Here is a 15,120-nt window from a genome sequence, read left to right as displayed (position 1 = left end):
AAGACGGAGTCATAAGGAGCATTCTTGTCCGTTTTGTCCTGTGATCCATCTTCGCCTTCTCCGTTCCTCCTCAGGTGTTCTTTACATTGGCATCATGTAGCTCGCCGTTACCTACTGTGTTCATCGAAGTGCCATTGACAAAGCTAATTCTTCTTGACTCGTAGCTTAACAAGTTTTCACAACACAGCTACATCCAGGGTCAATTGAAGCAGTATGTGAAGACAGAAATTAAGATGGGGACCTGTGCATACGGACTCCCTTCTAGACCCCCCCCCCCCCTGGTTTCATCGCGATCATATCACAGAGTTTGAAAAACACGATAGGATACTGTACAGTCGCAAAATATGCGTTACTGCTCTTTCATTACTTTTGACTCCTTAGGACTAATTCCTTTTTTGCTGAAAATTAAACGACCGCGTAACTAGCTAAACCAATTAAAGGTAAGCTCTCTGACCTTCATGTTCGACGCCTTGCCACGCCTATGCACACTCTGTGTACAATCTTCAGTGACTCTCAGTGAGGCAATAACGGAACTTTTCGGTGAAGATGGAACAAAATGCAGCGTCAGAGGAAGGTCTCATTTCTCGTCCCGTTCACTGGTGGAGATACTGTAGATGGACGGGCGAAATTGAAACGCTGCTTATTTGTAACGTCACAAGTTTGAGGCCGATGTACGTGCTACCTGGTGGTCAACTTTTTTTTATCTTGCATTTGATAAGGAAGGGCAGGGTGTGAGCTTCAATTTACTGGTGTACCTTATATGGTATAATCCGCACGTCGTAATGAAAGTGGAGCCGCAGTTGATTGAAGTCGGAATGAAAGTGGTGATAAACCGTCGGGCAGCCCCTCGCCGGTGTGTGTTTGGCCAGCAACAGCGTGTCTTTCCTGTATATCGAGCGCGAGGATATGTATTTCGATCACATGGGCACACCACATAGTCGGATGAACCATACCGTATAAGCGAGCAAGAGGAATTTGTCAGAAAGGGGCCGTTCGGATATTGACATAAATTATGTACAGGATACATAAAGCCACAGCTGCTCAAGTCACTGGAGAATTGAATGCGTCCCTCTATTCGCCTGTTTCCTCCGACTGTTTTTCGTGAGCTTCACAAGGTGAATACTCGATGCCCGGTTGCTATACTACCCGTACTCACCACAGCCCATGTGAAGCTCGGCTCCAATGGTGCTAGCAGCCCAGCTCTTGGACTTTGGATTATGTTAAACGTGTAGTGTTCTTCGAGGAGCGCACCTTTGCTGTCTTTCCCATATTTGGGAGGGTATACGTGTGGAGAAGCCCTTCGCTGTCTCACGAACAAGACCGTCGCGTGCCGACTGTGACAAATAGATTATGGAGCCGCGACATTTTGATATTCTCGATGGGCATTGCCACGGACTATAGGACTGTTCTGGAGGGCCACGTGCACCCTACCCATAATGTGGCACTTCAAACGATTGGAAGGTTCAAAAGGGTTCAAGGATTCAAACGCCATACCCAGAAGGTAGTGTTGTGTATCAGGACGACAGTGCGCCAGTACATGCAGCAAGACTGACGACAGAATGGTCTGACATACGTGAAAGTGAGGGTGAACGAGGACGCCAGCAACTTGGTGGCAGGGTACACCGCGATACACACAGATTTCGGCGCACGTTAAAGAACCCTCACGTGGGCAAAATTTGTCCACGGACCGACCACCGTGGCGTCACTCATGATCGATTGTCCTTAACATTATTGAGCTAATCTGGAGTGTCTCGGAGGAAAGACTGAGGAATCGTTTCTCGTTACCCGCCTTACGTAGGGAGCTTGCTGATGTTCTGGAAGAGCAGTGGCTCCATCTGACCATCTACGCAACTCGCATTTGTCTTTCCCGAAACGCACCGATGCTATATTATTCGCTAGTGGAGGCTCTAAACCCCACTAATTAGGATGTCTAAATACTAGCTCCGTCTCTGTACAGACGGAGACAGCATAGCTGTTCAGTGGCCGTTTGTTGATGCTGCAAGCTGCAGAGAAGTAAGCTGGTTTGAAACAGAAGCAGGCAACATAAGCATGAGCATGAGGTGGGAAACTCGGTCATTTATGCAGGTAGAGGAGAAGTTGCATCTTATGCCTCCAACCCTCTGGCGCTTTCAGGCATATGTCTACCTTTGTAGGTTATACTGCCGTGATGTCGTCTAGATGGTGCATGTTTGCAGGCACTTCGGTGTTTAAAGCAGCCGTTATGTGCACCGATTCCTTTGTAACGCCAGTATCAGCTTTATTATTTTCATGTATTTACAGACGTTGCAAGTCCACATAACGGTATCTACAGATGTCCGACATGGCAACACGTACGAGACACATTTTCAGTACACGTCCTTTTTGATAATGAACACCTATGTACAGAGAATGACGCAGGGGACTGTTGGGAGTAGCACAGACATACGTGAGGGGATCGTCATTACTTGAACCATTGTTGGAAATACAGACATTTGGTTGCGCTGGAAAAGGTTGGACATCATGCAAACTTATCTGCAAGGAAGACATCGCTCTCTCGAACTCCGAGAATTTCTTGCACATTACTCGTGGTTTCTTTGTTTTGTATCTTGAAAGACTGCAAGCTACTTTTGCCCAGGAGCGCACTTGAAAGTGCGAGTACGTAGGGGTGGACGGATATCATGTGTGTGCGAGCTAATCGCTGATAAGACACCTGGCAGCCTCCCCTATGTGCTTGAACTTTCATTACACATTGTGCTGCTTGGGCAAGTGCACCGTTCCATGCCAACTTGTTTTTAGGCATTTCCTTTTGATTGAACTTGAATCCAAGAAACCACGCGCGATTATTGCCACTTCAGGCAACCCTTGCGATCGCGGTCGACTGTGTTCTGCTGGTATGATTGAGTGCACGTTAGCTTAAGTATATCCTACACATTTGATCGGAAATGCAAGCAGCATATCGGGAGTCGTGGCAATCATCGTTTTTATATGGTATACCGTGCCATAGAGATTAAGTGTGGGCGCGCTCTTTTTTCTTTTTGAAGTTATGGTGGATCTGTTTCACCAAGCCCTGCAGCCACAGTGTAAATGCATGGGCCAGTTTCTTTTCCTTATCATAATCTTCACAGATTGGTGTGATTTATTTTATGTGTAAATCTGTATAGGGCCTGACTGACGGTGTAGTTTTATGCAGAGTATCCATTATTCTAAGAATAGCACTGCATGCTCCAGTACAGGCGTCAGTACAGACGAAGTTTGCAGACAATGAGAAGCGCTTTGCAAACAGAACGACAAATTCCCGGCTGAGATGAACTGTCCAGCATTGTGCCCTTTCTTTCTGAGGACTTGCACTTAACCAGCACGCTTCTACGGGAACGATGACCAGATGAGTAACGGCTAAGCCTTTCTAGAACATGAAGTGACGCAAGTATGATAACCCTTTGTGCCTGTACATAATTAATCCGGATGCATTGAGATTCGTGGCACCTGTGCCTCCATACACGTCATAGTTAAATATACATACAACACAATAAAATATGACTGTGATCTAGGTTGACATGGCTACAGGATTAACCCCTCAACAGCAACAGCCATCATCACGTGCTCCGCGGCTAACTCTGTCCCGTCACAGAGCAGTAGCAGCCTCATTTCTCGTGAAAGAGTAACCGTGCTGGTCTCGGGTTACCGCGCGATTTTTACCGACCGCACATATCGAGCACTGTGCGAGGGACCAGAGTGACAATCGCGCTGGCGAGCACCGCGGCAATCCACACATGCAAGCTCGCACTCAAAAACACCTCACACTCGACTCACACCTCGCACTCAAAAACACGACACTCATGACCGCCGTCTGTCTTCCTCGGCAAGCAGCAGTAACGAAGAGCCGGCTTTCGCTCGGTCCACCTGAGTCCTTGTACGCCTCGTAGTTAGGCCATCGACTCGGGCATGCCGTTTCCCTGCGACCCGGGGCCGAAGTGCTCGGACTGAAAATCGTCTTCTGAGGAGGACGAGGAGGACGCAGCAGACGGGCTGCCAGCGATCAGGGGTGCGGGTGCCGATGACGCAGCCGCGTAGCCTCCTCCCGGTCGGTAGATGGCGCAGGACGTCTTGTCAACTGGAACATGGAAAAGGTGGAGACGAATTAGGGACATGATTAAAGGCAAAAATGGCGGTCCTACCGCCAGCTGATGAGCCGAGGCGGTGCACCCGACAATCGATGCGAATGAAAGCGACCGGCGGAGTGCTTCAAGGTGGGTGTCGTTGGAAACCAATCCGTCTCCCCCCGAATAATTTTATGCCGGCCAGAATTCAATCTGCATTAATTGAGTGGAAGGAGGAAGTCTGCCCCGCAAATCGGTATACCGGCCATATTAAAAATATTTTCAGCGGTTGGATTCTGCGGTGACTCTCTCTCTACCGCGTAATCTCATCCCTTTCTGTATTTTTATGTATGTCTTCCTCCCTTCTCTCTGCCCATTTCGATTGCATTTCTTTGTACTTTATTGGAAGAGTCTGTCTGGCCCCCTGCACCTTTCTGCACCGAATCGCCATATTATATATATTATTTTCAGCTTGTTCATTTTTCTCCTTTTCTAGTGTGGAGCTTTGTAAATTTAAATTGCGGAGCTATTTTTCGTCAGGCTGCTTGGGGAAGGTAGCGTGCGTTTGTATGATAGAGTGTATTTGGAGATTTGTCGAGCCTCGATAAAAAAAAAAGGATTTGCGTCTTGTCGTTTCGCCAGCAGCAATCGCCCGCTGTCTGATCTTCGTCTTTTATAAAAACATTCCCCAGCAAAGACGTTTAAGAGCTCAGAGTGAAGAATATACTTCAAGAAGTGTTACGGTTCCCTGAAGTTACCTGCTAACTGTGGATGGCTGGATCCGCTTGCAATGTAAACATGCGAAGGGCAACTTTGACTCTGAAAATAGTTAGTGGACCCCAGATGTAAAGCCAGGGACGATGTAGCGCTGGCTGGGTTGGACTTTGCGTTCGGTGGCGTCTGTGGTGGAGTATCCGTCTGAGGAGCGCCAGGACTGAACCCATTGCTGCCGTAGGCAGTAAAATGACCACTCGTAGGCGTTCCTCCTCTGTGGTAACCACTTGAAAACCACCCGAAACTGCTACCATGATTCCCCGGTGTACTCTCCTTGACAGTCATGCTTGACGGTTGTCCAGGGCAGGCAAGTGGCGGTGGTGGGCTCTTGCTCGTAGCTGTATCAGCCAAAGACCAGATCTTGGGTTTACTGTGGGAGCTGTCGGGTGAATCGTCCGCTCCATGGGGCGATGACTTGGACATGAGAGATTCGAGGCCTTGCAAGTCGGGCGACGGACTGTCCGACGATGCTGCGGGCGTGTAGCCCGTGAGGACTGACGGTGGTGCGAGTGGCATGATGCTTCCCAGAAGTGGAGACCGAGAGCTGGCGTGGTGGTTGCTACCACCCGTGCCTGAGCTATGAAGCTGCGCCATGCTGTTGGCGTAGTTGTGGCGTTGCTGTTCCAGATTGTGGCCAGAGGATTGCGATCCTGCGAGGCTCATGCCACGATCACCGTCTGTGATTATGTGGGTTGTCCGTTCTGAAGAATCTGAAAAAGACAGTAAACGAAAGCTACTAATAACTAATACCAACTAGAAAAAAGTACGGATAGCCGTCATGTTACAATGATATATGTATAACAACAGCCTGCCTTACACACTCCTTGTAGCCTCCATTGGACATTAGTGTCTAGCAAAGAACAGACTAGCGTACACAGCAGTAGTTTTTTTTTTTTTTTGTTATTCCGTGTTAGCGCCGCGAAGCAATGGCTATGAGCTGCGTACAGATGGAGAGAGGACAGCAGGAAGGAGTGGGGGACAGGGTGAATGTCTTCGGAAAACCCAGGGAAAACCTCAGACAGCACAGCTGGTGGTAGGATTCGAACCCACCACCTCCCAGTCTTCAGCACGACCTTGATTACCATCAACGAGCGGGACGCCTTAACCCGCTCGGCCATGCCGCTTGTAGGGCAGTAGTTTAATGTCCAGCAAGTAAATGACAAATATCCATGGATCACTTACAAGTAGGGTTTCTCGTTTTCGGCGACTGTACTACCACTCGCAACGCGGCAAAAATGAGCGCAAAAAAGCTACAGTAATAAGAGTTCGAATTGGCTAATAACATCATAAGACAACAGGATTAGCTCCTCTCGCCTGTCTTCGCCTTTTCTCGTAGTACCTCGGGAAATGTGAATGCCGAAAACTAGAAACCCTAACAAGTCACATGTAAAGCCCGTATAATCAGGGTTTCGGGTTTTCGGATTTATCGGGGAAAAAATCCGAAAGACATACGCCGGTAAAGTTTTAAGCAATTCGGATTTATCCGAAAAACTCCGTTTTTGTAGGTTCCAGTATCTGAGAGCTCAGCAAGAAAAGCCATGCCCTGACAACTGATTCATTCGTTTTGTGTCAAGGTGGCCTTGCATCGCGGGTTACCAGCCCCTTCGACAAGGAAGGGGGGTCTCTTGAATCAAATCTACTGTGCAGCATTCTTTCACTTAACAGTAGACTGCATCTTTGTTTAGAGGCACCTCGACATTGGAAATGCTGAATAGGGTCCCCGTTTTAGTGACTCGACATGAGCACATTTTCAGGTCATTTCGGTCATTTCTCAAGTTTACTTGGAAACAGCGCTTAGGGTTGTCTTTCTTCTGTGAATTATGCATGCGCTCCTTCTGAAAGTGGACAAGGGCACATATGCTGATTGTCTTCTAAGGGACAGATAGTCGTAGCAGCGCAGACAATAAGATGGCACGTAAGCGAATGCTGCCTTAGAATATGTCGTTTCACAGCCAACGCTTTTTCTCCGAATTTCGGATATTAACTCAGTTGTAACAAATAAACTCCGAAAACCCGTAATCCTACTTAGAATACAAAGGCTGTTGCCAGTTGTATTATCAGTAAAAAAGCTTTCATTCCGGCTCACGTTACACAGTTCTACGATACGGCGAGTGCTTGCAGAACTGTTTCTCCCAAATGGTATCTGTGCGGCCCATGAAAACCGCTTCTGCTACACCCCACTTTCGAAGTCCGTTCGATGGTCATAGTCTGCCCGTTCCCGGCGGGCCCATCGGGAGCTTATAAATCTCCGCAATGGCCTTTGTCCCTGCTAACAGGTCTATTTATTCGATAGGTACCCAGAAAAGAGCATCTTTCCCTGTCCAAAGTAATGAACTAAACAGAGCTAAAGGAAACCACCGCGCGACTTTCATATATACGCCGTCCCGATGCACAGGGGTTAGTCTTCAGGGACAATGGTAATCCCCAGACGGAAGCATTACATTCCCTCCTCAAAGTTAAAAGCTATTTGGCTTTCGTTTCCTTTTAATTTGTCTGCGCGGCCCCTACCAGCCGAGAGGGTGGCCACCACGTTTGATAGATGAACGAGTGGGGGTGGAAGTTTTTTTGTTTGTGCCTGCCTTTCCGTTTTATTTTTCACACCGAGCATCCCCAACTTACAACTGGCCTTTGGGATATATGAAAGCCTGTGTGATGGTTTATTTACAATGGGGACTGGAAGCGAGGATATTATGACGTGTTTACTTGGGCACGCGTGCGACACTCTTTCTCCCCTCTTTATGTGGCATTTATTTATTGTGCTGGCCGAGCCAGTTCTCCAGGGGATCGGATACACTATGTTTCTCTTAGTTACCACGCTGGCGGAGCGCGCTGTAAAAAGCGAGCGGAGTAGGTCGTGAATGGATGCGACTTCGTGTCGAGCACTACGCGGGGTGTGTCGGGGTGTCATCAGCACCTGATGCCGTTGCGACACGCCTTGTTTTCCTTTCTTTGTCTCGGTGGTCCTGCGCTACAGTTAGTATGCTCTGACTCATAACGGTTTACAGGCGACGGATACGTACATATTCTAATCATTCCGTTACTCTGCGATTTGAATCGTTGGTGCTTCTTGATCGAAACACTGACGGCCTGGCCGTTTATGAATGCCAATGCGATTCCGTGCGTACAAAACTTAACAGCCTAACATTTACTTGAAGACCGTCTGCTCCTTCGGTAACTAATCTTAAGATTAAGATTTAACTAAGATTTAAGATTAAGACTTAACCTTAAGATTATTTTAAGGGGTTGTCTGTATATCAGTGGAGGGTGTTTGCGGGGTTGTTTTTCACGGAGATTTCGTTGCAATCGATCGTCACGAATGTTCTCTGACTTTTCTCGTGCCAATAGTTTAACTTCTAGACCTACAAAGCGCTGTTCCTGGGTTCCATATGCTCCTCTATATGAGGTCTGCACGGTAATGATAGAACGCTGTTGACCAACGGGACCTTTGGGGGGGGGGGGGGGGGTCATCTTACATACCGTCTCAGTCTACTGCAGCGACGAGAGAACTAAACCTTGTGGCGCGTGTCAGCTGTTGCGCATCTTGGTCGGGGTGCGAGAAGCGGTTCACGTGCTTCTTTTCGTACTGTAAGGGTCGAACAACCGCGAACTAGTTTGATTCTTGTACTAGTTAACCAGTACAATGGACGCCAAGATGATTTCTTTTACAACATAGAAAACAGAAAGAAAGACGCACATGTAACATAGTGGCAGCTCGAGGAAACCATTTCATCGTGGGTCGGTCGGTCGGAAATATGTACTAGCCAGCGCGGTTTCCCTCTCTCTCTCTTTCTCGATGCGATCTGCCGTCGCATCTTGTAACTATTTGGAGAACAAACTTATGCACACACTACGCAGCTTGTCCGTGCAGGAAACCGCGTGGAAGCATTGCAAAATGCCGTGACAAAACTGGTGACGCCAGCAGTCGTCTCACCTACCGTCACCAAGTGCCGTGCATTCACTTACTTCCTCAAGGCTTTGCCACTTGAATTATCGGTGAGGTGGACTTCAACGTGTCTTTAGACTTTCTCTTCTGCCTCGATCGGTTGCGCACACCGAATGGGAATGAAGGATAACCAACACTTCACATATGCATACGCGGAAATCATAGCGAGAATTGTCTTTATGCTTTTATAATCTCGCTAATACAAACGTTCGTGTCCTAATTTCCTGACATCTCGCACGACGCATCCTGATGTGACCACCAGTGTCGCTGCGGCCCGTTCAAGAATCCCTTGCTTGTTTGACACATGCCCGGATCTCGAGTCACGCTCCTAAAGTCACGCCTAATTTTACATCTGCGACGTGTACGATCGTCCGTTTGAGTCCCCGATATTGAGCATGATCAGTGAACTGTCATGAGCTGCACGTAACACGCGTCAAGTGGTCGTTTGACAGGGAGTCTAAAGACACCTCTATCAGTGTCAGGAAAAAGCAAACACCAACTTCTCTTGTCCTGCGCCTTGCTGTCGACGTAATGAATTTGACAACGGTGCCTTGGCGGGTGATGCTGCTGCCCGTGGCAGGCAGCACAGCGTGCGGCCCACCGCCGGTGTCTCGTTCCCTATATGAATCCGTGACTTGAAATGGCGTAGCGCGGCCTCGGAGCGGTCATGATAAAGACGGTTTCGTGCTTGGGAATGTAAACAAGGGAACGCGTTGATTTCTACCTCCTGCGTCTTGCTTGACAAGAAATGTAATAAATAATATACGCTCCCCGTATAATATACATTCCTTGTCAATATACACTGCATGACCTTAACCGGTTTGGTCATCGCGGAGTATCTAACGCTGCGTGGGATTTGTTTCTTTTTTTTTTTTTTTATGAGTCCGTTGAAATAAGGCTGCCCTTAGCACCCTTGACGTAGAGAAGGCATGAAAGGTCACCGATGACAGATAGCGATAATATTTGCGTGAAACGTACATGTGGTATACTATATATCGAGTAGGTAACGAGATGAGTCAACCATGAAGTGTTAGAGCCAATGTCCGTATCATTTGCAAAAACCGTACAAATGTAGATGATACTGCTGGTCAACCATGGGTGCGGCTGGAAGAGGGTGGGGGATAAATGCCCTAGAAATAATTTCTATTTCGATGAAAATTTTTCTGGAAACTGGTAATTTAAAAAAAAAAACCCTAGCATCCCTCCCCAGTTATAGACCATATCGGGATGAATCAAATTTATCGGCAAAGCTGTCTGAACGCAAACACATATAATATACAAAATGTGTGCATTTGTGGTCCTGTACCTCTAGAATGTTGAAGTCCAGCTAGGCTGCAGTATGACCTCGAGGGCTCTGTTCGTCGCATGTGGTCTTGGGTTGTGGGTAACCGATCATCCATAGATTCCTCGTCATCCTTCTTGTCCTCTGCTCCGGAATCATCCGCATCCGCTTTATTTCTTGGTTCCCAGGTCATCTTGTTTTCCTTTTTCAATCTTCGTCGTGCATTTGCGAACCACGTTGACACCTAAAAAGAAGGTCGCCTGCTCATGAAATAGCGGCTCTCCTTAAAATGTTGTCCACGCACAGGTAGCACTTTATGTAACGCTTACTGCGGATATGTTTCGTTTATTTATTTATTTCATGAAAAGCGGTTGCTGTAAATCACCCGGCACCAGGGTTTCCTTTTGACTTCCTCGTTCGTTTGTTTCTCTCTTTCTCTCCCTTCTTGCTCTCTCGTGGAGGAAGTTTGGCTGTCAAATAAGAGAGGCGACGGGTTTCAAAGTGCGGGTTTGTGTATGTAATGACTTTATCTCGAAGTTGAGTGTATATCGCATTTTCTAATCCCCATGCTTACATAATTTGTGTTAGCCTAAATGTAGTCACATGTAGGACTACCGCGTGCCAACAATCGCTTCGTCTTACCTGCGTGAGTGTCATCTTGGTGATGATAGCCAGCATTATCTTCTCGCCCTTTGTTGGGTACGGGTTCTTGCGGTGCTCGTTCAGCCACGCTTTCAGGGTGGATGTCGAGTCACGTGTAACATTCTTTCGTCGCGCACCGTTGAAGTCTAACCCGCCGTACCTGCAAACGTAACGAAGAATATGGGCTTAGATGGGTATGGGGCCCAGTAGCGTGTACTGGATTTCAACATCGGGAGACCGTATGTTACTTGCGTGATTTCATTCCAAAGAATTGCAGGGCGAACTATAGTAACCTCTACTATCCAATTGGAGACCTGAGAAGCACCATTTCCGATTACTATATACCAGTTGCACGAGCGTTTACGTGACTGTTATGAAAGAGATGCACGCGCATGAGAGCAACACGCGCATGGGCTATGCATAATTCTTTGCAGAATGTCGAGCGATGAGGAATAGACTCCTTCTGTCGCACAATACGTCCATCTTCCGTGGAACTTTAGCTATTTCGTCAAGAACGATCAAGGAATCACCTTCCGTTTGCGTCTCAATGGTTGTGGTTTCTAAAGGTGATGGAGTTGCCGTGGAAGAAACATGTGCTTCCCTTCTGCCCCCTTTCTGAGTGTGCATGTCGCCTATCACTGGCGCAAGAGGCACATGGCATACTCATACATTGTCTCGTATTTGTAAAAGGTAAAAGTGTAAAAATAAAAGCAAAACAAATTGATGTCTTTGCCGTACCCCATTCGGAAATAGCTTTCAGAAAATTATTGCCGCCAAGAGCCAGAAGCACTTTTTTCGAGGTTCGATAACGGCGCGATGCCATAAGGCTACGATACGATACGAGAACGCTACGAGAAATGACGCTAAAATGTGCCGCATCACCATTTCTGCAACCGAACTTTAATGCGAATTTAGTTAGTCTCCAGTTTTATCTTGACTTGTTTGAACTATCAAACTCTCGTGCTCAGGTCTAAGGAAACAAGTCTTAAAGTGACTCTCTATGGCCCGGTTTCACCAACGCCGATTAACATTTGAACTGAGATCAGTAGCCCCTTAACTTGAACTTAACGCTTAACTCTGCTACTAAAGGGAGTTATTGTCACTGAAGCATTCATGTCACCAACTAACGTTTGTGAAAAAGATTTGAGTGCTTCAAGTTTTAACAATCCCTTTATCTCGGTTTAAAGTTAACCAGCGCGTTGGTGAAACCGCGCCTATAACGGCTATGACTACACCGCAACGCGGAAACAACGTTTTACGCGTAAGTACTGCCGACCGCACATTTTGCGTTAGGTAGCCTTTCCATATTTCTTATGCCTTTTAGGTTGCTCTATATCGCTGAGAAACCCCCTGCATATGGCATATTCATCTTCAGTTGTCTCCCAACCGGCGATGCCCCGCACCCTTAACCTCGAAATCCAAATGTTTCAGCAGTTTCATTGAATAGTTCTTACCAATGACTTCCGCTGAGAGTGCTGTGTCACGCGTCGAGTGGATTAGCTAAATGACGTGACCCCCTCTTCGCGAACGTCCTCGTTTAGTATCGACCAATTGGCTCCATAATTATCTCCACGCTCACACGGCGCCACCGAGGTGGATCGTTAATCTGATCCTTGTTGTAGTATATGTACCTTCGACCATGCGGACAGCAGGCAAATGGCTGGCGTATAGAGTTGTGTGTGCTCCGATTTAACGCTTGGTCGCGGATTGGCGAGTATTAGTTTCCCTTACGTTATCCGTATCTTATACTATATAGGTGACAAAACGTGGTGTATACTTATGAGTTTTTTGTCGGTGATTCTTCGATGGGGAAACCTATCTCCATATGACATTTCGAACGAATTGGGGATATACGATATCACTTTCTAATGATTTGAGCAGCACAAAATCATCGAAGACAAATTCTGTAAGACCCTTGTTCGCGGGTCCCTAATTTTCGCTGAAAAACTGAAAAATCCGCGAACTTTAAGGGCACGCGATAATTTCAAGAAAGAATTCCCACTTCTAGAACTATGCCGTAATCGCAAACTTTCCATATTCCAAAGCAGCACGACATCTTTGACCAATATTGACTAGATATCGGCGATACTGGTCCAATATTGCTCCAATATTCGACCAGTATTGCCAATATCCAGCCAGTAGAGGGCCGAGATCTTGTGCTGCTACGGCTGGTTGTACAGGTTACTCATTTGAAGTATCCTTCAGCACACCAGGTGAAATGGCGGTTTTTATCGAATGTGGCTGTAAGGTAATGTCTGGCTTCTCATGAAACTGCGATGAAAGTCCCCATTCATAATCTCACAATAAAGTTGTTGTTGTTGTTCTCATGAAGTAAGCCAACTATGGACGAATTCTAGCATCCAGAATTTATGAAGTTTAGTGGCTGCGAATATCTACTCTGTGTGTGATTCGTGAAAAATTGGGGCAGCGAAATTAAAGGGTTTTACAGTATTGTTACACACTATTGGTAGGCCAGAAATGGGTCGGACATTAGCGTATACGTAAGGGATAACGTGGTAGTTCTGCGCTTGCGCAGCCCCACCAACGCAACGCTATGCCTTACGTACGCAAAGGCGATGACGTACGATCCACTAAAACTCACTATGTTAAGGTGTTTTTCGCTTTCAGAGCGCTAAATTTCGACTTTCGCGATCTAGGAATCTTGTTCGAACCATTATCTTATCCTATCGTTATCTTTATCTCTTATCAGTAGTGAGTTTTAGTGTATCGTACGCTATCACCTTTGCCTACGTAAGGGATAGCGTTGGTGGTTCTGCGCACGCGCAGAACATAAAGAGAGCGTTCCGCATTGCGCAGAACCACCACGCTATCCCTTCCGTACGTAAAGGCGACAGCGTACGACATACTAAAACACACTATTAAAATATAAAAATATCCGTTGTTTCGCTCCCGTTATATTACGAGAGCTATCCCTGTCCGTTTTGCGTCGACTGGATGTAGCAACAAATTATCCTTCCCAATTGTATGCTCTGAATTGCGAAACACTCAAACTATTTGTTGTTCTCGATAGCACCCTGCCTATTGCCGTAATAATTATGCCCACAGATGTGAATTTTGCGTTGAGACCTACTCTGTTCTTACTGCCTCTCAGAAAGAAATGCGAGAAGAAAACAGACCACTACTTCATTGTAAATGCTTTAAGAAACTGGCACAAATTACATAGATATCATAGATATTTTGTAGCGAAGTTAAGATACTTCATCCTTGTAACAGACACAGAACATTAACTGAATATACATATACCAGTCACAGTCACTCCTGTCAAGCTGTTGTTGAGCCAGCGTTGTTTCTTGGCTCGAACTAGTCACATCAAATATAGCTTCTCATAGCATGGATTTCTAGCACATTTCCAATACAGCAAAGGGATACAGCATGCAGGAAGAATTGATAGAGAGCAAGGTGGCTTTCACCTTTAGACTTCCTTTTGCCGCCTTGCGAAGCTGAGTACGACATGGTAACCTTTTTATTTCGTGTTAGCGCCGCGAAGCAACTGTGGCTGTGAGCGGCGTACAGACGAGGAGAGATGGAGAGAGGACAGCAGGAAGGAGTGGGGGACAGGGGGTTTAGTATGCGTCACGTGCCGACTTCAGAGGGAACTGTGCTGATACAATAGGAAAGTCTGCCGGAAAACCCAGACAGCACGGCCGGTGCGGGGGTTCGAACCCGCGTCACCTCACAGTCTCGGCGTAGAAAGCGGTCAACCTAACCACTGTGCCACGGGAACTGGTGACCGTGAAAGGTAACTAAAATATGGGTTGCTAAGCAGCATGCATGCAGCAACGCTCAGAATATGCAGCTCGTCACCATTTGATGCGAATGTCTAGTTCCAGAAATGTACAGGTCTCCCCTGCAGTCAACGGCAGCTAGATGTCGTAGAGGTTAGCACTCCTTCGTGTTTTTCACAAGCAATGACCTATGATGCAGGACTTGCGCTTCACAGCTTCGGTACAATATCGTGAGCAAAGCCTGCATGACTGTTCGTAATAGCTTTAGCCCATTTTTGTCGCACTTGCAATGCGCGCATCCTCTTCAACACCGAGACTTCAATTGTCAATTACCAGCATGTTCTTCCCGCAAACTATACACATGGATTTCTCTACTGCAGCACGTGCACGGTATCCGACTACGTAAGTACAAAGGGATCCTGCTGAAAGCAGGGCCTCTTTCTCATGATGTCCTGCCATCCGAAGGTCAAATGCGCACAAAACGCGGTGCGAGTCAGTTATGGTGGCGCAAAGATGTACTGTATCCAGTTCTGGAAGCTCAAGATCATTTCGCAACCCTAGGTTGTGGTCGGCAACGCAGACCAAGAATATTGAGATGTGATACTGTGCTCAAGATGACTGCCTAGCGGATCTCTCCTCAAGACAGTCGTCTGCAGT

At 47.0% G+C, this 15,120-nt stretch overlaps 1 protein-coding gene and 1 long non-coding RNA gene across 4 annotated transcripts in view; one reads left to right on the top strand and one right to left on the bottom strand.

The window, feature by feature from the left end:
* Positions 1-15,120, top strand: part of LOC135378025 (uncharacterized) — a 259,572-nt gene that overhangs the window by 148,850 nt on the left and 95,602 nt on the right. The window lies entirely within an intron of this gene.
* The window catches only part of LOC135378020 (iroquois-class homeodomain protein IRX-6-like), a 100,187-nt gene continuing 87,299 nt past the window's right edge, over positions 2,233-15,120 (bottom strand). For both annotated transcript variants that reach the window (XM_064610840.1, XM_064610841.1), the window contains 4 exons: positions 10,718-10,877; positions 10,100-10,319; positions 4,835-5,560; positions 2,233-4,090 (listed from right to left, as the gene is read on the bottom strand). In XM_064610840.1, coding sequence (XP_064466910.1) covers positions 3,903-4,090; positions 4,835-5,560; positions 10,100-10,319; positions 10,718-10,877 — 1,294 coding nt within the window. In that variant the 3' untranslated portion in view covers positions 2,233-3,902. The remainder of the gene's footprint in view (positions 4,091-4,834; positions 5,561-10,099; positions 10,320-10,717; positions 10,878-15,120) is intronic.

The sequence above is a fragment of the Ornithodoros turicata genome, chromosome 1 (assembly GCF_037126465.1).
Source record: "Ornithodoros turicata isolate Travis chromosome 1, ASM3712646v1, whole genome shotgun sequence".
In the NCBI taxonomy this organism is placed as follows: Eukaryota; Metazoa; Arthropoda; class Arachnida; order Ixodida; family Argasidae; genus Ornithodoros; species Ornithodoros turicata.
The sequence above is the reverse complement of the archived record's forward strand: the minus strand, read 5'-3'. Positions and strand labels throughout refer to the sequence as shown.